Here is a 13510-nt window from a genome sequence, read left to right on the forward strand (position 1 = left end):
GAGCGAGCTGCTTGGTCAAAGTGCACTGATGCAGCAGGTTGTAAAACTCGATTTGTGAACCTAAACTGTTTTGTGGGTGCCCGCCACTCTAATTACCAGCGTGTCCAGTGCTTTACATTTTGTTTGGTACAACATCGTGCCTGGCACTGAAGCCATGCTCTCTATTGTCCTACATGAATGCCAACACGCAGGTAGGGACCGTTATTGGTAAAGCACACCTTGGCAGACTCAATTTGGACTGGTGTTGCTATAAACATTTCAAACAAATGTTCAGAGGACGATGGTGTCCCCCCACTTCAGGTGTTGTGTTGTGCCCACCTCAGTGTCACCAGCACTTCAGCTTCTTGATACTCAGTGGTTTTCATGTTTACAACTCATTGCTTGATTTGTGTTTTATGTGATAACGGAATCTCTTGACAGACCGGCAGCAGCAGATCACCGCTGGCTAAATGATGGTCAGGTCTTGAGATGCATTGTCCCTCCCTCGTGTGTGTGTGTGTGTCTTACCCACCGTGTGCTACTTTTAGGTTGAGTTTTAGCAATTAGCTCCTCTTGTGACATCCTAAGTGTGAAATCTTCCCGTGACAGAAATTGACGCCTGTTTGAATGTTTTGGTGAATTCAGTTGCAAGCTGCTCAGATCATGTAGTGGTGGTGGTGGACCCGGTGTGACGTGGGCACAAATAAGTGGACAACAAAGGCACTTGAAGTGTTGGTAAAAAAAAAAAGTCTTTATGGCTGGAGGAGCGTGGTTCAAGAGAAGGCGCCCCCCACCCCATGCTGTTTGTATAATTGGATTTTACAATAACAAGCATTTTGTACAAGGAAAATCAATACCAAAATTGTTTTACACAACTTTGACTATTTTGTAATAAAATAAAAAAACAAAACAAAACTAGAGATCTGTCTTTATTTCTATATAAATGTTATTCAAATAAATAAAATTAAAATGTACACTTTTTTTTTTTTACAGACCTTGTATGCAGCTGTAAACAAGCCTATGAATGAATTTCTCCTTTATTTTCTTTTCAGTACAGCAGAGCAGCTCTTTACACAAATATCTGAGATTTGCTAATGAAGGCACAAGGCCAGCAGTCAAGATGACAGCTCAGGTAGACGCCGAGGGTTTGGTTTTTGTAGACACAGTAAGTATATTTTAATCCAAACGCGTGCGGAGCACTTGGTCATAAAGCATCGGGGCTTTTGTCAGCGGGTTCACAGTCCTTGGTGTAGAGAGGATTTCAGGGTGACGTTACGATGCGTATGCGTGACATTGCTGTTCTAATCACGCGTACCCTCCTGCCGAGTTGTCTGGACGTCAGGAGGCTCTCCTCTCTCTCTCTCTCTCTCTCTCTCTCTCTCGTTTTAGTGACCGCACTTCGTTCATTTGCCACTTATCGGTATTCTTGTGTGTCCTGACAAAGCCACACGTCATGGTGCTGTGCACAAGATTTGTAGGAGAGGCTCTCCGACTGTGGTTTTAGTGGTCATCTGGAGTCCAGCACACCAAATTTAGGAGAATTGTGCCCAGTATTGTAGGTTTCTTCATTGTTTGCCATCTCATGGTAGGACCCCTCTATAGTCGGTGGACCCTCATTCTTTAAGGTGTGTTTTATTTTTTCTTATTCTGATGGCCGAGTTTTCTTTTGTTGATTGTGTGTTTAGCCAGTTCATGCAAACACAATCTTTTTTTTTGCATTATATTTGGCACATTTTGCAAATATCTTTGACTCTGAAGCCGAGTGTAGTTGTCCCTTTGACTCCACAGACGGCAGTTAGTATGAAATTAATATGAAATTCTCATCATTTAAAAAGCAGGAATTGCTAAGTTGAAGCTCAGTCCCCACCTCTAGTGGGCAGTGTGACCCTGAGCAAACCATTTTTAATGTGCAGAAATGGGAACACTTTGATTTGTATGCAAAGCAGTCTGAAATCACAACATACAAAATAAATACTAAAATAATTTATAATTATTTAATAAAATATATAACAATAAATACCAGGGTTTATCCAGCTATGAGTCTTGGTCACCTTGCCATGTGCATCATTGATAGGCCATACAGTACTACTGGGCATCATCTTGTGTGTCTTCTGACTGTTCAAGCCAGTCTGGCAGATGTATCTAACGCCAACACTGAGTGTGTAGCAGAGGTCTCGATGCCCACTGGCTGTCACGGTAACCGTTTTAAAACATGAACATTAAAACTTAAATAAGAAGTGAGAGCCCTTCATACAGCGTGTGGTGAATAAGCAGGATTGGCACTAACGGTGAAGTCGGGTGGTTTAGCTCTTTCCTTGTGATGCTACAAAGAAACGAGGAGTGCACCTCAAATGTGCCGTCATCAGACATCCATTTTTTGTGCAGATAATTACAACAATTCTGAAGGTAAGCAGGCCATTCAGCCCAACAAAGCTCACCGATCCTGCCCAGCTAAGTTCTCCAAAATGTCACCAAGTTGGGTTTTAAAGGTCTCAAGTGCCACTCTCTGCCGCACTATTTGGTCACTTACTCTTTGTGTCTGTGGCTCCCCGTGTGAAGATAAACTTCCAAACTTTGGTGTCACATTTCCCCATAATGAGGTTCTGTCTGCTTTCTTACTGAAGGACAACTTGTTAAACTAACAGCTGAGATCCACCACACTCATTCCCTTCATCATTTTAAACCCATCACCTCTTCATCTTCTTTTGTTTTACCTCCATGGAACTGCGCTATATAACCAAACATCCTATTATCCATCATTATCTCACCAAAAATGATTAATTTTTCATGTTTCTTACCCTGTTTGTACTGATGGCCAAGAACGTTTTCATGGATAACCGAGAGAATGTTAAAGAACGAACAGGCGTCATTGGGGGGCTAAAACCAAACAATATTAAAACATCCAGAAAGCTGTTTCACGATACTGGGGTCACTCGTCCGCTTGTCGGAGACGCCTGCACTTGTAGTGCACAGACATGAAGTGCATTCAAATGAGATGGAGCCTCTGAACTGAAGACCCACCTGTCCGCTCACTCATTGGTCAGGAGCCTCGTCTTCCACATGCTGACTGGATGACGGACATGTGGATTTTACTATTTGAGTAACTTGAAGTTTCTTTAACTGTAACCTGGGCCCACAGGGCCTCCCGGGTTCTTCTCATGAGAGTGTTTTCAAGTTCTAAACCTCCTGTTGTGAATTTAAACTTGAGCTTTCTGTAATGTGCACATGAAAGGGCAGTTTGAATTTGGGAATTGAAATCTCAGAGAAACCAGTTGGGTTGTAAAAGGTAGGCAAGGACTGAGGACGCGTCGGGATGTTTGTAGCTTCCAGTAGATGGACAATCGTGAGACACAGGACCAGCTGGCTAGCAGCACACAGGAGGCATCTGAGTAGGTTCAATGGGACGTGTGAGGGTGGGGGATGTTGTCATTGTCACCCACTTCCTAAACTGATGTCCCTCTCCTGATGCCAGACTCTGCTCACTTGAAGAGTTTGATGAACTTCGATGAGGACAGAAGGCGAGCTTACTAGGAGAATCTGCCGGCTTTCATTCCGGTTCCACATTAGAGGGGAGCAGGTTTTCTGTTGAGATTCTCAGTTATCTAAAAGTGTTGTTATAAGAGGGGGGATTACAAGACAGCATGGCCGTTGTGTTTTAGCAGCCCCATTGTAAGAAGCATCTTTCACACTGGAGGGAGGGCAGCGTTCAGGAAGAGCGTCTGTTGTAAGCTTCCTCTTGAAGGTGGCACTGATTGGTCAGTGGATTTGACCCCCTTTTGTTTTATTTTGGGGGGGTCTCGCTATAACGGCCAGTAGCGGAATTTTCTTTTTTTAGATTTGACCATTTTGTAACTGCTGTGTGGCCGCCTGTGAACTCTCGTGTCTTAACCTGCCAGCAGTGACTCTCTTGTTTGGTGACCATTTTAACTTCTAACGGCTTCTTGGGACCTTCACTTTGGTGCCGAATGTTTGTCATACGTTTCCATGAATGTCTGGTGGTTCTCTTGCAGCACTCGCTGTTTTGTCTCTACGCTCCACGTCCTCACACGATAGGCCGCCATCATCAAGGAGTGGCAGGTCCATTCGTTAGTCCTCGGGGTGTTTTTAGGTGGCCTGTTTGTCTCATTTTGCTCGGGTGGTTTTGTTGCATGAAGGTGATGAGGAGAACAAAGTGGCCCGTCAGTGACAGCCACAGGCCCGCACCACCATGTTCTTGTATTTCTTCAGAATGACGTTGGAGTTATCATCAAAGTAGAGGACGGAGATTGCGTTGAGTTTGGTGGGCGCGCAGCACGGCTTGGGAACGTTTTCTGGATTCATGAGGTGGACCTGTAGAGCAAGAAAACAAAAACCACATCAAGCTCAGCCACCGTCTGATGTCACATTTATTAACCCAACTCCGCCAAGTCAACCAGCACAACCCCCTAACAGAAGTCTGTAGGCCTGGAAGGCTGTGGTGCCAGGCCATTCCCACCAGGGCCCTCAAGTGACACTTCGGTTTGAAGGCTTCTTACCAGCGTCTGGACGATGGCGTGGTTTGTGGCATTCATGTGCGCGTTGAGGGGGAACGAGCATTCTCCGTCACAGTAGTTGGCCGCGTATCCTTCTGGTGCGATGATCCAGTCCTGCAGAGTGAGGAAGTGACACTGAGACAGTTTGTCACGTGATGTGGCACGCCCTCTAAGACACACCCACGGCTCCTCCCACAACCCACTCTTGGCCACAGTGTAAGGATGTTGTATGAGAGTCGATGTGTGCGGTTTGATTGGCCTGTCGGCCTCAGGGGGGTCTACAGCCCCACAAGTGTCATCTTGTGCTGAGTGAGTTTGGCAGTGGGGCGTCAGTGTGGTAAGTTGTTTTGAATTTAATCAAATCTACTGGAGTAGCTAATTGTTAAGGAACATTTCAAATGATGAGAGTTAATTAGGACATTCGTCGTTTGAATCAGTAATACGTTGATTTGTTTTAAAAATACCGCAAATCCATCAAGCTGGAGGGGGTCTCCTGGAAATGTGAGATTTCAACCCCCACCCTTCACAATTGTTTGGATTTCTTCTTGTTGTGCCCACTTGGACCTTCACGGGCTGAAACCTGAAGTGCCACTGGAGGTCATGAGAATATTGAAAGGACGAGATGAATGTCGGGGTCACGGGGTTAGAAGACCAGCAGAGCTGCAGAGGATTGATCAAAAAAAAAAGAAAGACTTGAAGTGTCGACTGCTGATGGCACAGTGAGGGGCATTAAGTGCAAAGTCGGGGGGAAGGTGACAGGCAGCGCAACTCAAAGGTGGGCATCTGACGATTTGAGTTGACAGGATGTTGCGAGTCCCGGGGGTTCCGTCTCCTTGCTCTAACGGCCGCTAGCGGAGTTTTCTTTTTTAGATTCGTCCATTATGTAAGTGCTGTGTGGCCGCCTGTGATCTCTCGTGTCTTAAACCTGCCAGCAGTGACTCCCATTTGGTGCCCATCTTCGCTTATATCCGCTTCTTGGGACCTTTGGTTTGGTGTGGAGAGGGTGTTGTGTGTCATGGGGGGGTTTTCTGTCACAGGGTGTCAATGTCCTGCGCTCTGCTGCTGCTGCTGCAGCCGTCTTTGTCACAAGGTGTCACTCCTTTCTGTCCTGGTGCTGTGCTGCCCATCTTAGTCACCCTAAAAGCCAACGCTTGCTCAGTGCCTTTAATGTGAAAAGAGCAAGTGGCACTGGACAGGACTGACTCGAGGAGGGCTGACACAAACCTCGCCTTCCTCACTGTCAAGTGCCACACACCTCAGTCTCGGGACGGTCACTTCATATTGTGACATCAGTGCCTGCCAGACGGAGTGCCACTTCTCCCCACAGTTTATCCCAGCATGCTAATGCCCATCAAGCAGTTGGTGAGAGTGCCATCTTGTGCCCAGTGCATGCCACCCTGCTGAACTGTATGATGAAGGCTGATTGTGGCACATTGCTCTAGGGGGCACTCACTTTAACAGATTGAGACCACAATTAAACAATTTGTTTTAATCTTCTGCCCACATCTCTTGTGAGTCCTGCCTGCTGTCCCCGTCATTCCCCTTTGGCCTTACCTGCCACCCAAGCTCTCGAAAGCTGACGTACAACTCGTGCTTCCTGCAGGCCGTCTTCTGGTCACTGCTGTTGTAATCTGGCAGGGAAACAAGATGGCAGAAGGGGTTAATTTTAAAATAAATAAAAACCAAGCTACGGCCACCTTTAATCTGCTAGGAGCGTCCTAGAAGATCTCCAGTGGTGAGCTCCGACCAGACTGCTATGCCAGCTGTGAAAACCCAAAGTGGCTCGGCTCCCATTTTCATGTCCAGCCGAGCAGTCAGCTGACCCAAACAGAGCCACCAATTGGAAGCAAGTAGTAGCAGACTGGGAGACGCCCAGATCAGAAACTGGGATCTGTTATGAAAACCTGAGGGTTAAACTGCCATCAAAGTGGGCCACGAATGGCAAGGAGCCGTTGAGTTGAGCATCGGGGGGCTCAAAATGCTGAGAGACCATGGAGTCGGGAGGAGAATGGCACAGAAGTGACCTTATGATCCGTTTGGTCGGCTCTCCAGCCTGATGTGCCACTTCAAAAAGTCTGCACTGCATCCTCCAGTTCTAGAAACTACACTTCCCATCAGGCCTTGTGCCCCCTTAAAGGCCCAGAGCCCAACATTAGTGTCCTAGTCCTGGCCATTACACAACGCAAACATCCTGAACAAGAAGAAACCAACTTATGCCATCACACTATGTATGACCCTACTGCAGAAGGTGAGGCGAGCAGACACACCCCTCACCACAGGTGGGGATGCCAGTTTCACCTACCTGCCATGCTGGGGACTCGGGGCGCCTCCTGTGGCTGTGTGGAGCGGTTGCGGTTCTGTTGTCTGCGTCTGCCCGCCGTGGATCGAGTGGTCCGGATGTGCACCTCGCTCACCTTGAAGAAGGCCACCATGAAGGGCTGCTTGCTGTGAGGCCCGTCACGGCCAATCAGACCAGCATCCCTCAGCCTCATGCTGTGACCTTTGGGGTTTAAAAGAGCAAAGAGACATTCGTGAGGAGCAGAGGGGGCACGGTGGGCACAGCATGACTCCTCTGAATGTGCCAAGGCTCTGCTTCTTGACACTTGTTTGCCTGGGACCCCCAGCAGCACAATGCCCTGAGTGCAGGAGACCCTTGTCCTTCATGGAATTGCCAGTGTGGGCCATCCATATGTTATCCACATAGCTATGAATGGGGGGGAGGGAGTTGGCAGGCAGTACAAACGCCAGCCTTGGGATGATATAGTGCCCTTTATAGGGAGGAGCTCAATCTGCCTACTGTACCTGCAGTGCCACCCAGTGCCCACACATCTGCCTCTTCATCACTTTGAGGATCTTCACGTTACAAGGTGCTATATACAGTGGACAGCAGTGGGCTCGTGATGGTGGTGGGGTAGACGGGTGCCCCACAGCATTACACTTTGAAGTGCTAGTACTCATGGGTCCAAGTGGAAGGCGCTATCTAGAACACTGGCACACACAAAGAATCCGAACGAGCAGGTGTCAACAAGATGAGTGTGCAGTCAGATATAGCGCCTTTCACGATGGACATCAGCACTTTGTTATGGGAAGTGACAGTTGCAGGACAAGAATCACTTTCAAACTACATCCCTCTGCCATCGGGTGGCACTGCCTATCCCTGTCAAGTGACCTGAGCAGGGGTGGCGACCACCCATCTGGCCGGGACCCTCACAATGTCTTACCTGCGCTGGTCCTCACATTCAGCTGGAGCCCCAAGTTGTGCTGGGGGCTCATCACCCACAGGTTACTGGTGGCCGTGATGTCGAACTCCAGCCAGCCTTCCTCTCCAGCCCATAATGTCCGAGTGTCCAGCAGAAAGAGGTCCGCCTCCCTGCAGGTAAAAAAAAAAACAACAAAAGAAATGGGCGCGTCATCCCTGTGGCACAGCTGGCAAACGGGGTCTACCAGCTCTGAGGAGAGCCCACGGTAGACAGGACCCCATCTGGTCATTCCAAATGACCTTCAAGGGCATTGCAAAGAAGACCACCAGGGGTAGTGTTCACCCCCACTCCAAACACAACACTGGCAAGTGACCTCCAGGGTGTGTGGGGTAGGTGGGCAGTGGCAAGTGCAGCAGCCAGGGGGCGCTAGTGATAGAGCCCAGGGAGGGTGGATTGTGGGAGACATGTGGGGGGGGTCCCAAGCTTTAACTGACTTGATGCCCACTCACTGCTGACCTCCTCGCTTTGTGGGCGGGGGCACTCTCTGGACATGAGGAACTGATGGACTTTTCATGTCCCTTTAGTGGAGATGCCTGCAAAGCAAAGGGGCATTGAACCCGAGGCTGCCTGTGCTCAGATGAAACAAGGTGGGCACACTTAGGAAAGGGTGGGCGATGAAAGGCGCTCTACAGAGTAGTGTCTGGTGACGTGCGGCCAACAAGGGGCGCGGACTTCCTGTGGGCACAGTTTATGGGCTTCATTCCACCATACAGTGGTGCATGTGACTGGGTGGTCTCCAAATTCATTCATATCTCTCCACACATAACGGGCATCGCTGCAGCTGCTGATTAACTGGTTTAAGTGGCATCTTGTAAAATGTGCGCCAGTTGGCTCAAGTCTGGGCTCTGCAGGTCTGGCACCTTTTTAAGGGCTGTGGCAGCACAGGGTGCATTAAAGTCAAGGTTTCTCAAGTTTCTTGAGGCAGTGACCCACTGGGTGAATCAAAGGCAATCTTCCAAATGGTGGGTGGGTTCCCCCCTTGGTTAATTAACGCATCAGAAGTGGGAGCAGAAATGGCAATGCCAATCACCTGGGTGACCGGCTGTGACCCAATCCCATTATAAAGAATAGGAACTTGTGACCCACTGGCGGCGGCCTGCGACTAAACCCCCCAGGACTGCCCAGTACAGCGCCTCCTACAGGCCGCTCTGACGCCATTTATGATGGATTACCTGAGTCTGAAGGACAAGAGCGAAGCTGCTAGCAGGGCACCACGGGCATGCAAGTGTTGTAGTTACCAGCACCTCTTCTGGCTCCAGACGCCAGTTTCTGTCAACACAAGATGCTATGGATGACCACAAAATGAGGATGCCACCCAGTGAGGTGGACAACTGACACTCATAGGAGACGGCCACCTGTCTAGTGACCAAGTGTCATGTACATATAGCGCCTTTCACTTACTAATTTGTCTGACACCTTTATTAAAGGGGACTTGGTGAAGTGACTTGTTGAGGGTCACACAGTGTCCAAAGTGGGATTTGAACCCCAGGCTCTGAAGTCCAACGCCACCCTTAAAGTTCTTCTCTTGCCACCTTGTCTTCTTCCTCCTTCGACTGTCGAGCTCAGATCCGTTATCAGTGGCGGCCTTGCCCAGCTGCCCTTCCTAATCCACAGGCCGTGCCTCACGTCTGCTGCCAGCAGCGGTTTGCAGTTTGGCCGACTGGCACACCTGGTGACCCCCCCAACCCCTGCCCACCCTCTCACCTGTCCTCGTGCTCCTGCAGCACCTGGTAGATGCTGATGATGAAGGTTTCATTTTTAAAGGCGTTGCTCACGCAGTCCTTGTAAATCCGAAACTCGGACGCGGTGACGGCCTCCCCCTCTGGGATCTGCGACAGGTTGAAGCGAAACTCCTTGTGGTGCCGCCGCTCGGCCGAGAACTCGCGGTCATTCTCCACTGGGCAGGAGAGGGCAAAAGACAAAGAAAGAAAGAAAGAAAGACAGCACGTCAGTCCCTGTGATCCTCCCTCCCTGCTGGCATATTTAAAATGGCTTCATTCCAGCTGGGCACCGTTGCCCTTTGGCTGCTGACCAGACCCCCCTGGATGCCCCCCCACCAGCTTGAGGTGTCATTAAAGACGTGACTGGCGTCAGGAGGAGGACGGGCTGTGTGTGTGTGTGTCCTGTCCTGAGCTGGGTGGCCACCTCTCTGCCTTCTCAGTCCCTCACTTAGAGCTGGGAGGTGACAAACAGACCCTCCATGTTGAATGTTTATAGCGCCTTACACCTCAACTGAGTCTCCCAAATACCTACGGTGTTGTTACATTCAAAATACAATATGGGCAGGGGACAGGGATGGCATCTGAAGGACATCAAGTAGGTGACACTGGCATCGTCTCATAAGCTCCCAACAGAGGACAGCGGACACATGGCGGACCTCCGCATGAGGATTTGAGGAGGCCGAGTGTAGAAGTTCAAGACGCTAACTAACACACTGATGGGTGCTGCGCTGACTTCATTTCATATAGCGCCTTTTACAAATCACAACATTGCAAGCCACTTCATAATCTGAGTGAGAAAATCCAAAGGAGACGACGCAGAAATGCAGAAGAAGGAACATCATGCAAATGAATGACGTGGCCCACTGTGCCATGCATGGACCCTCAAATTGATGGCCCATAGAATCAGTTCAGGTGACTGTGGACCATCACGGGGGCCCTCAGAGGTGTGGCTACTGGTGACGGCCTGGCATTTCACAAAGTTAAGGAGGTGAGCCGTGTGGACAGAGCCTGGGAAGATCAGAGCCACCAAATACTCAATGGACCCTTTAAAGACCACCTACCACAATGTCCAAGTGCTGAGCCCATCCCTATGTTTCTCAAGTACTGCATCATCACAAACTGTAGGGGGCATCCAAGACACAAGTGCAGCAGACACCACACAGGGTGACTTGGTTCTTTTCTCCTCCTCTTCCTCATCTTCTCCAGGACACACCTGACTAAAGCAGAGGAGCTTCTCGTCAAGGCGGACTGGAGAGGACTTCATGTGCAATGCTGTTAATTCTGGGCCAGGAGGACAGAGGAGCCCCCCAGCCTGCAGCACCCGAGGACCCCAACAGGACTACATGTGCCAGGCAGCCGGACAGCTGGCCAGTGGAGGGCTGATTGGAGGCTGCCACCTGCTGCCCATCCATTGTAATGGCATCCCAGCCGGGCCCCCCTTTTCATGTATGCACACACATTTGTTAATGTAGGACGTGTTGTCCCCCTGGGTGGGGGACTCCCCATGGCCATGGGACTTTATGGGGACACCAAGGAATGTTCAACAATCCCATTTGTCTCGGGTGCAGTAATCTGATTGGTGCATTCGGTGAATTGCTGTCATTCAAATGCTGTGCAATGTTAACCCTCTCCTCGCCATTAACGACCTTTTATTCTTAGCACTCGTCTCCCTACCTCACGCACTTTTCCCACCTCCCTGTTTGATGGAACTGAAGTGTTTGGTTTTGTTGTTGACCGTCGCTTCTTTCTGTCCTGTGTCTTTCTCTTAGTACTGAGCACCAAGTATGTTGAAGGCGCTTGCCTCAGGATTATTAAAGTTTTATTGTATCTTCTACACGGTGGCGCAGTGGGTAGTGCTGCTGCCTCGCAGTTGGGAGACCTGGGGACCTGAGTGTTCGCTTCCCGGGTCCTCCCTGCATGGAGTTTGCATGTTCTCCCCGTGTCTGCGTGGGTTTCCTCCCACAGTCCAAAGACATGCAGGTGAGGTGGATTGGCGATCCTACATTGTCCCTAGTGTGTGTTTGTGTGTGTCCTGCGGTGGGTTGGCACCCTGGCTTGAATGCCCGTTAGTGCAGTGAGGTTTTCCTTCCTGTCTTGGGTCCTTCCTTGTGCCCAAAGTGCCCAGTCATCCTGGGCACCTTTACAGAAATCGACTGAACACAGAAATGGGCATCTCCATGGGTTCCATATGCGCAGAGCACTCAGTGGTGGACACGAAGCCCGCAGCCTTGGGACTGTGATATTATAACTTATATAGCGCCTTTCATACGACGCCTCTTGACATTTACAGTGCGATTGTTTCCATGGTTTCACTTTATGAGAGCTGCTAAGTGAAATGACTCACTCAGGGTCACCGGTCACCTTCTGCTGTCAGAGGTCCACTTCCCGCCGCGATTCCAGTATCACTGCTCATGAAATTTAAGGAACAGAAATTAAAGAAATGTGAAAGCTGTATGCCTGCGGTGGGTTGGCACCCTGCCTGGTGCCCTGTGTTGGCTGGGATTGGCTCCAGCAGACCCCCGTGACCCTATGTTCGGATTCAGCAGGTTGGAAAATGGATGGATGGATGTATCTTCCACACGCGCGTATTCTTAGGAGAACACTTCAGGGCTCTATACTAATCTACGCCACGAGGGGGCGCACTGGCTCATTTCGTCTCTCGTTTCATGCGCAGATCTGAAAAACACTCAGAGCCGAGTGAGACCACGCCCCTCCCACAAGCCCCGCCTCTCGCAGGCACCACAACACGTGAAGTCTCCTGACCCCCTGGAAGAAGGTGCGCGTTGCTGGACTCGGGAGGCCCGCAGACGCCAAAGCTGCGCACTTCGGTGATTCTCTCGTCCGCCTTTGCCAGCTCGTCTTTTCAGCTTCCTCCTTGTTCATTATGCGCATTTTTATCTGTTTATTTATTTGTTTGTTTCTTTTCCTATTTATTTAACGGGGTTCCCCAAATCGTCAGGCGCCCCAACTCTTCTCCTGTCTGGTGTCGCACTGTGGCTCTTCCTACGTCTACGTGCGCAGGTCGCGTCGCCACATTAAGGGCATGCGAGGCAGCGCCGCCCGCCCATTCCCAGCAGATGGCGCTGCGCTGCAGAGATTCGCGAAGCCGTTGACGCAGGCGCACCTGACTCGGGACCCGCCGATCCTCCCGCTCAGTGCCGGTTTGCGAAGCCTTGTTGGAGTCGCGGACTTTTTGTGGTGCCCGTTGGACCCTCCAGGGTTCTCAGGTGGGTGCACTGCCGGTGGTGCTGCGATTTCAGAGCAGGGATGTTATTGTTATTATCGTTAAGTTGACAATCAACAACAAAACAAAATCGTGTATTTAAAAATCCTGTCACACTTTTGGGGCAGCGCAGTTTTATGTTGGCACAGTCGGGTTGAATGTGTTTTTTATTCACTTAAGTTTAAATCCTGCCAGCCGACCACAGGCGCTGTGTATCCACCCAATTCCCCCCCAAACCCCCCCCCCCCCCCCCCAAGTCTGAAGCCCCGAGTGAATCTGACCTTAGTTGTCCCTTAAATGATCACGGAGTATGGAGGAATATGTCATGCAAACTAAAGAAATAAAAAAATATGCAAAGGAATACATGTGACATGTGACAATAAAAATGTGACCTGTGAGCATAAATCCTTAAATGTGACGTGATTTCTTTATTTCTTGTTGTTGATTTCATTGTGTATTTATTTCTTTAATGATTTGTCTCGGTGACTCTTCATGCCTTGACATCTCGTCTGTCACCGTTGTCACCCGTTAGAGTTGAGCTGGCGGCTCTTTGTCTGCCCTTCAGCCTTGTTGGGTGCCATCTGCAGACTTTGCCAAACTTGGCAGGTAAGACTGTGGACTTCACACCCTGAGGCTGTGGCCTCAAAGCCCACTACTGGCACTGGCACTGGCACGCTGTGTGCCCCTGGGCGAGCGAGCGAGTGAGCGAGAGTGTCACCTCACCTGCCTGGGCTCAGTTGTATCTGAGGTGTAGTAAACTGCCGTGGACATGAAGATGTCACAATAATCCGAATGATCACCTGAGTCTGGCCATAG

General features: G+C 49.9%; 1 protein-coding gene across 2 annotated transcripts in view; it reads right to left on the bottom strand.

The window, feature by feature from the left end:
* Nucleotides 1-1801: 1801 nt before the first annotated feature.
* The window catches only part of bmp6 (bone morphogenetic protein 6), a 29653-nt gene continuing 17944 nt past the window's right edge, over nucleotides 1802-13510 (bottom strand). Inside the window, exons 2-7 of one of the 2 annotated variants that reach the window (XM_028790840.2) lie at nucleotides 9455-9647; nucleotides 7712-7860; nucleotides 6793-6990; nucleotides 6045-6121; nucleotides 4494-4604; nucleotides 1802-4308 (exon numbers count right to left, since the gene is read on the bottom strand). In XM_028790840.2, coding sequence (XP_028646673.1) covers nucleotides 4159-4308; nucleotides 4494-4604; nucleotides 6045-6121; nucleotides 6793-6990; nucleotides 7712-7860; nucleotides 9455-9647 — 878 coding nt within the window. In that variant the 3' untranslated portion in view covers nucleotides 1802-4158. The remainder of the gene's footprint in view (nucleotides 4309-4493; nucleotides 4605-6044; nucleotides 6122-6792; nucleotides 6991-7711; nucleotides 7861-9454; nucleotides 9648-13510) is intronic. The other variant, XM_051929003.1, reaches the window with a different exon arrangement.

This window comes from Erpetoichthys calabaricus, chromosome 6 (assembly GCF_900747795.2).
Source record: "Erpetoichthys calabaricus chromosome 6, fErpCal1.3, whole genome shotgun sequence".
Lineage (NCBI taxonomy): Eukaryota > Metazoa > Chordata > Cladistia > Polypteriformes > Polypteridae > Erpetoichthys > Erpetoichthys calabaricus.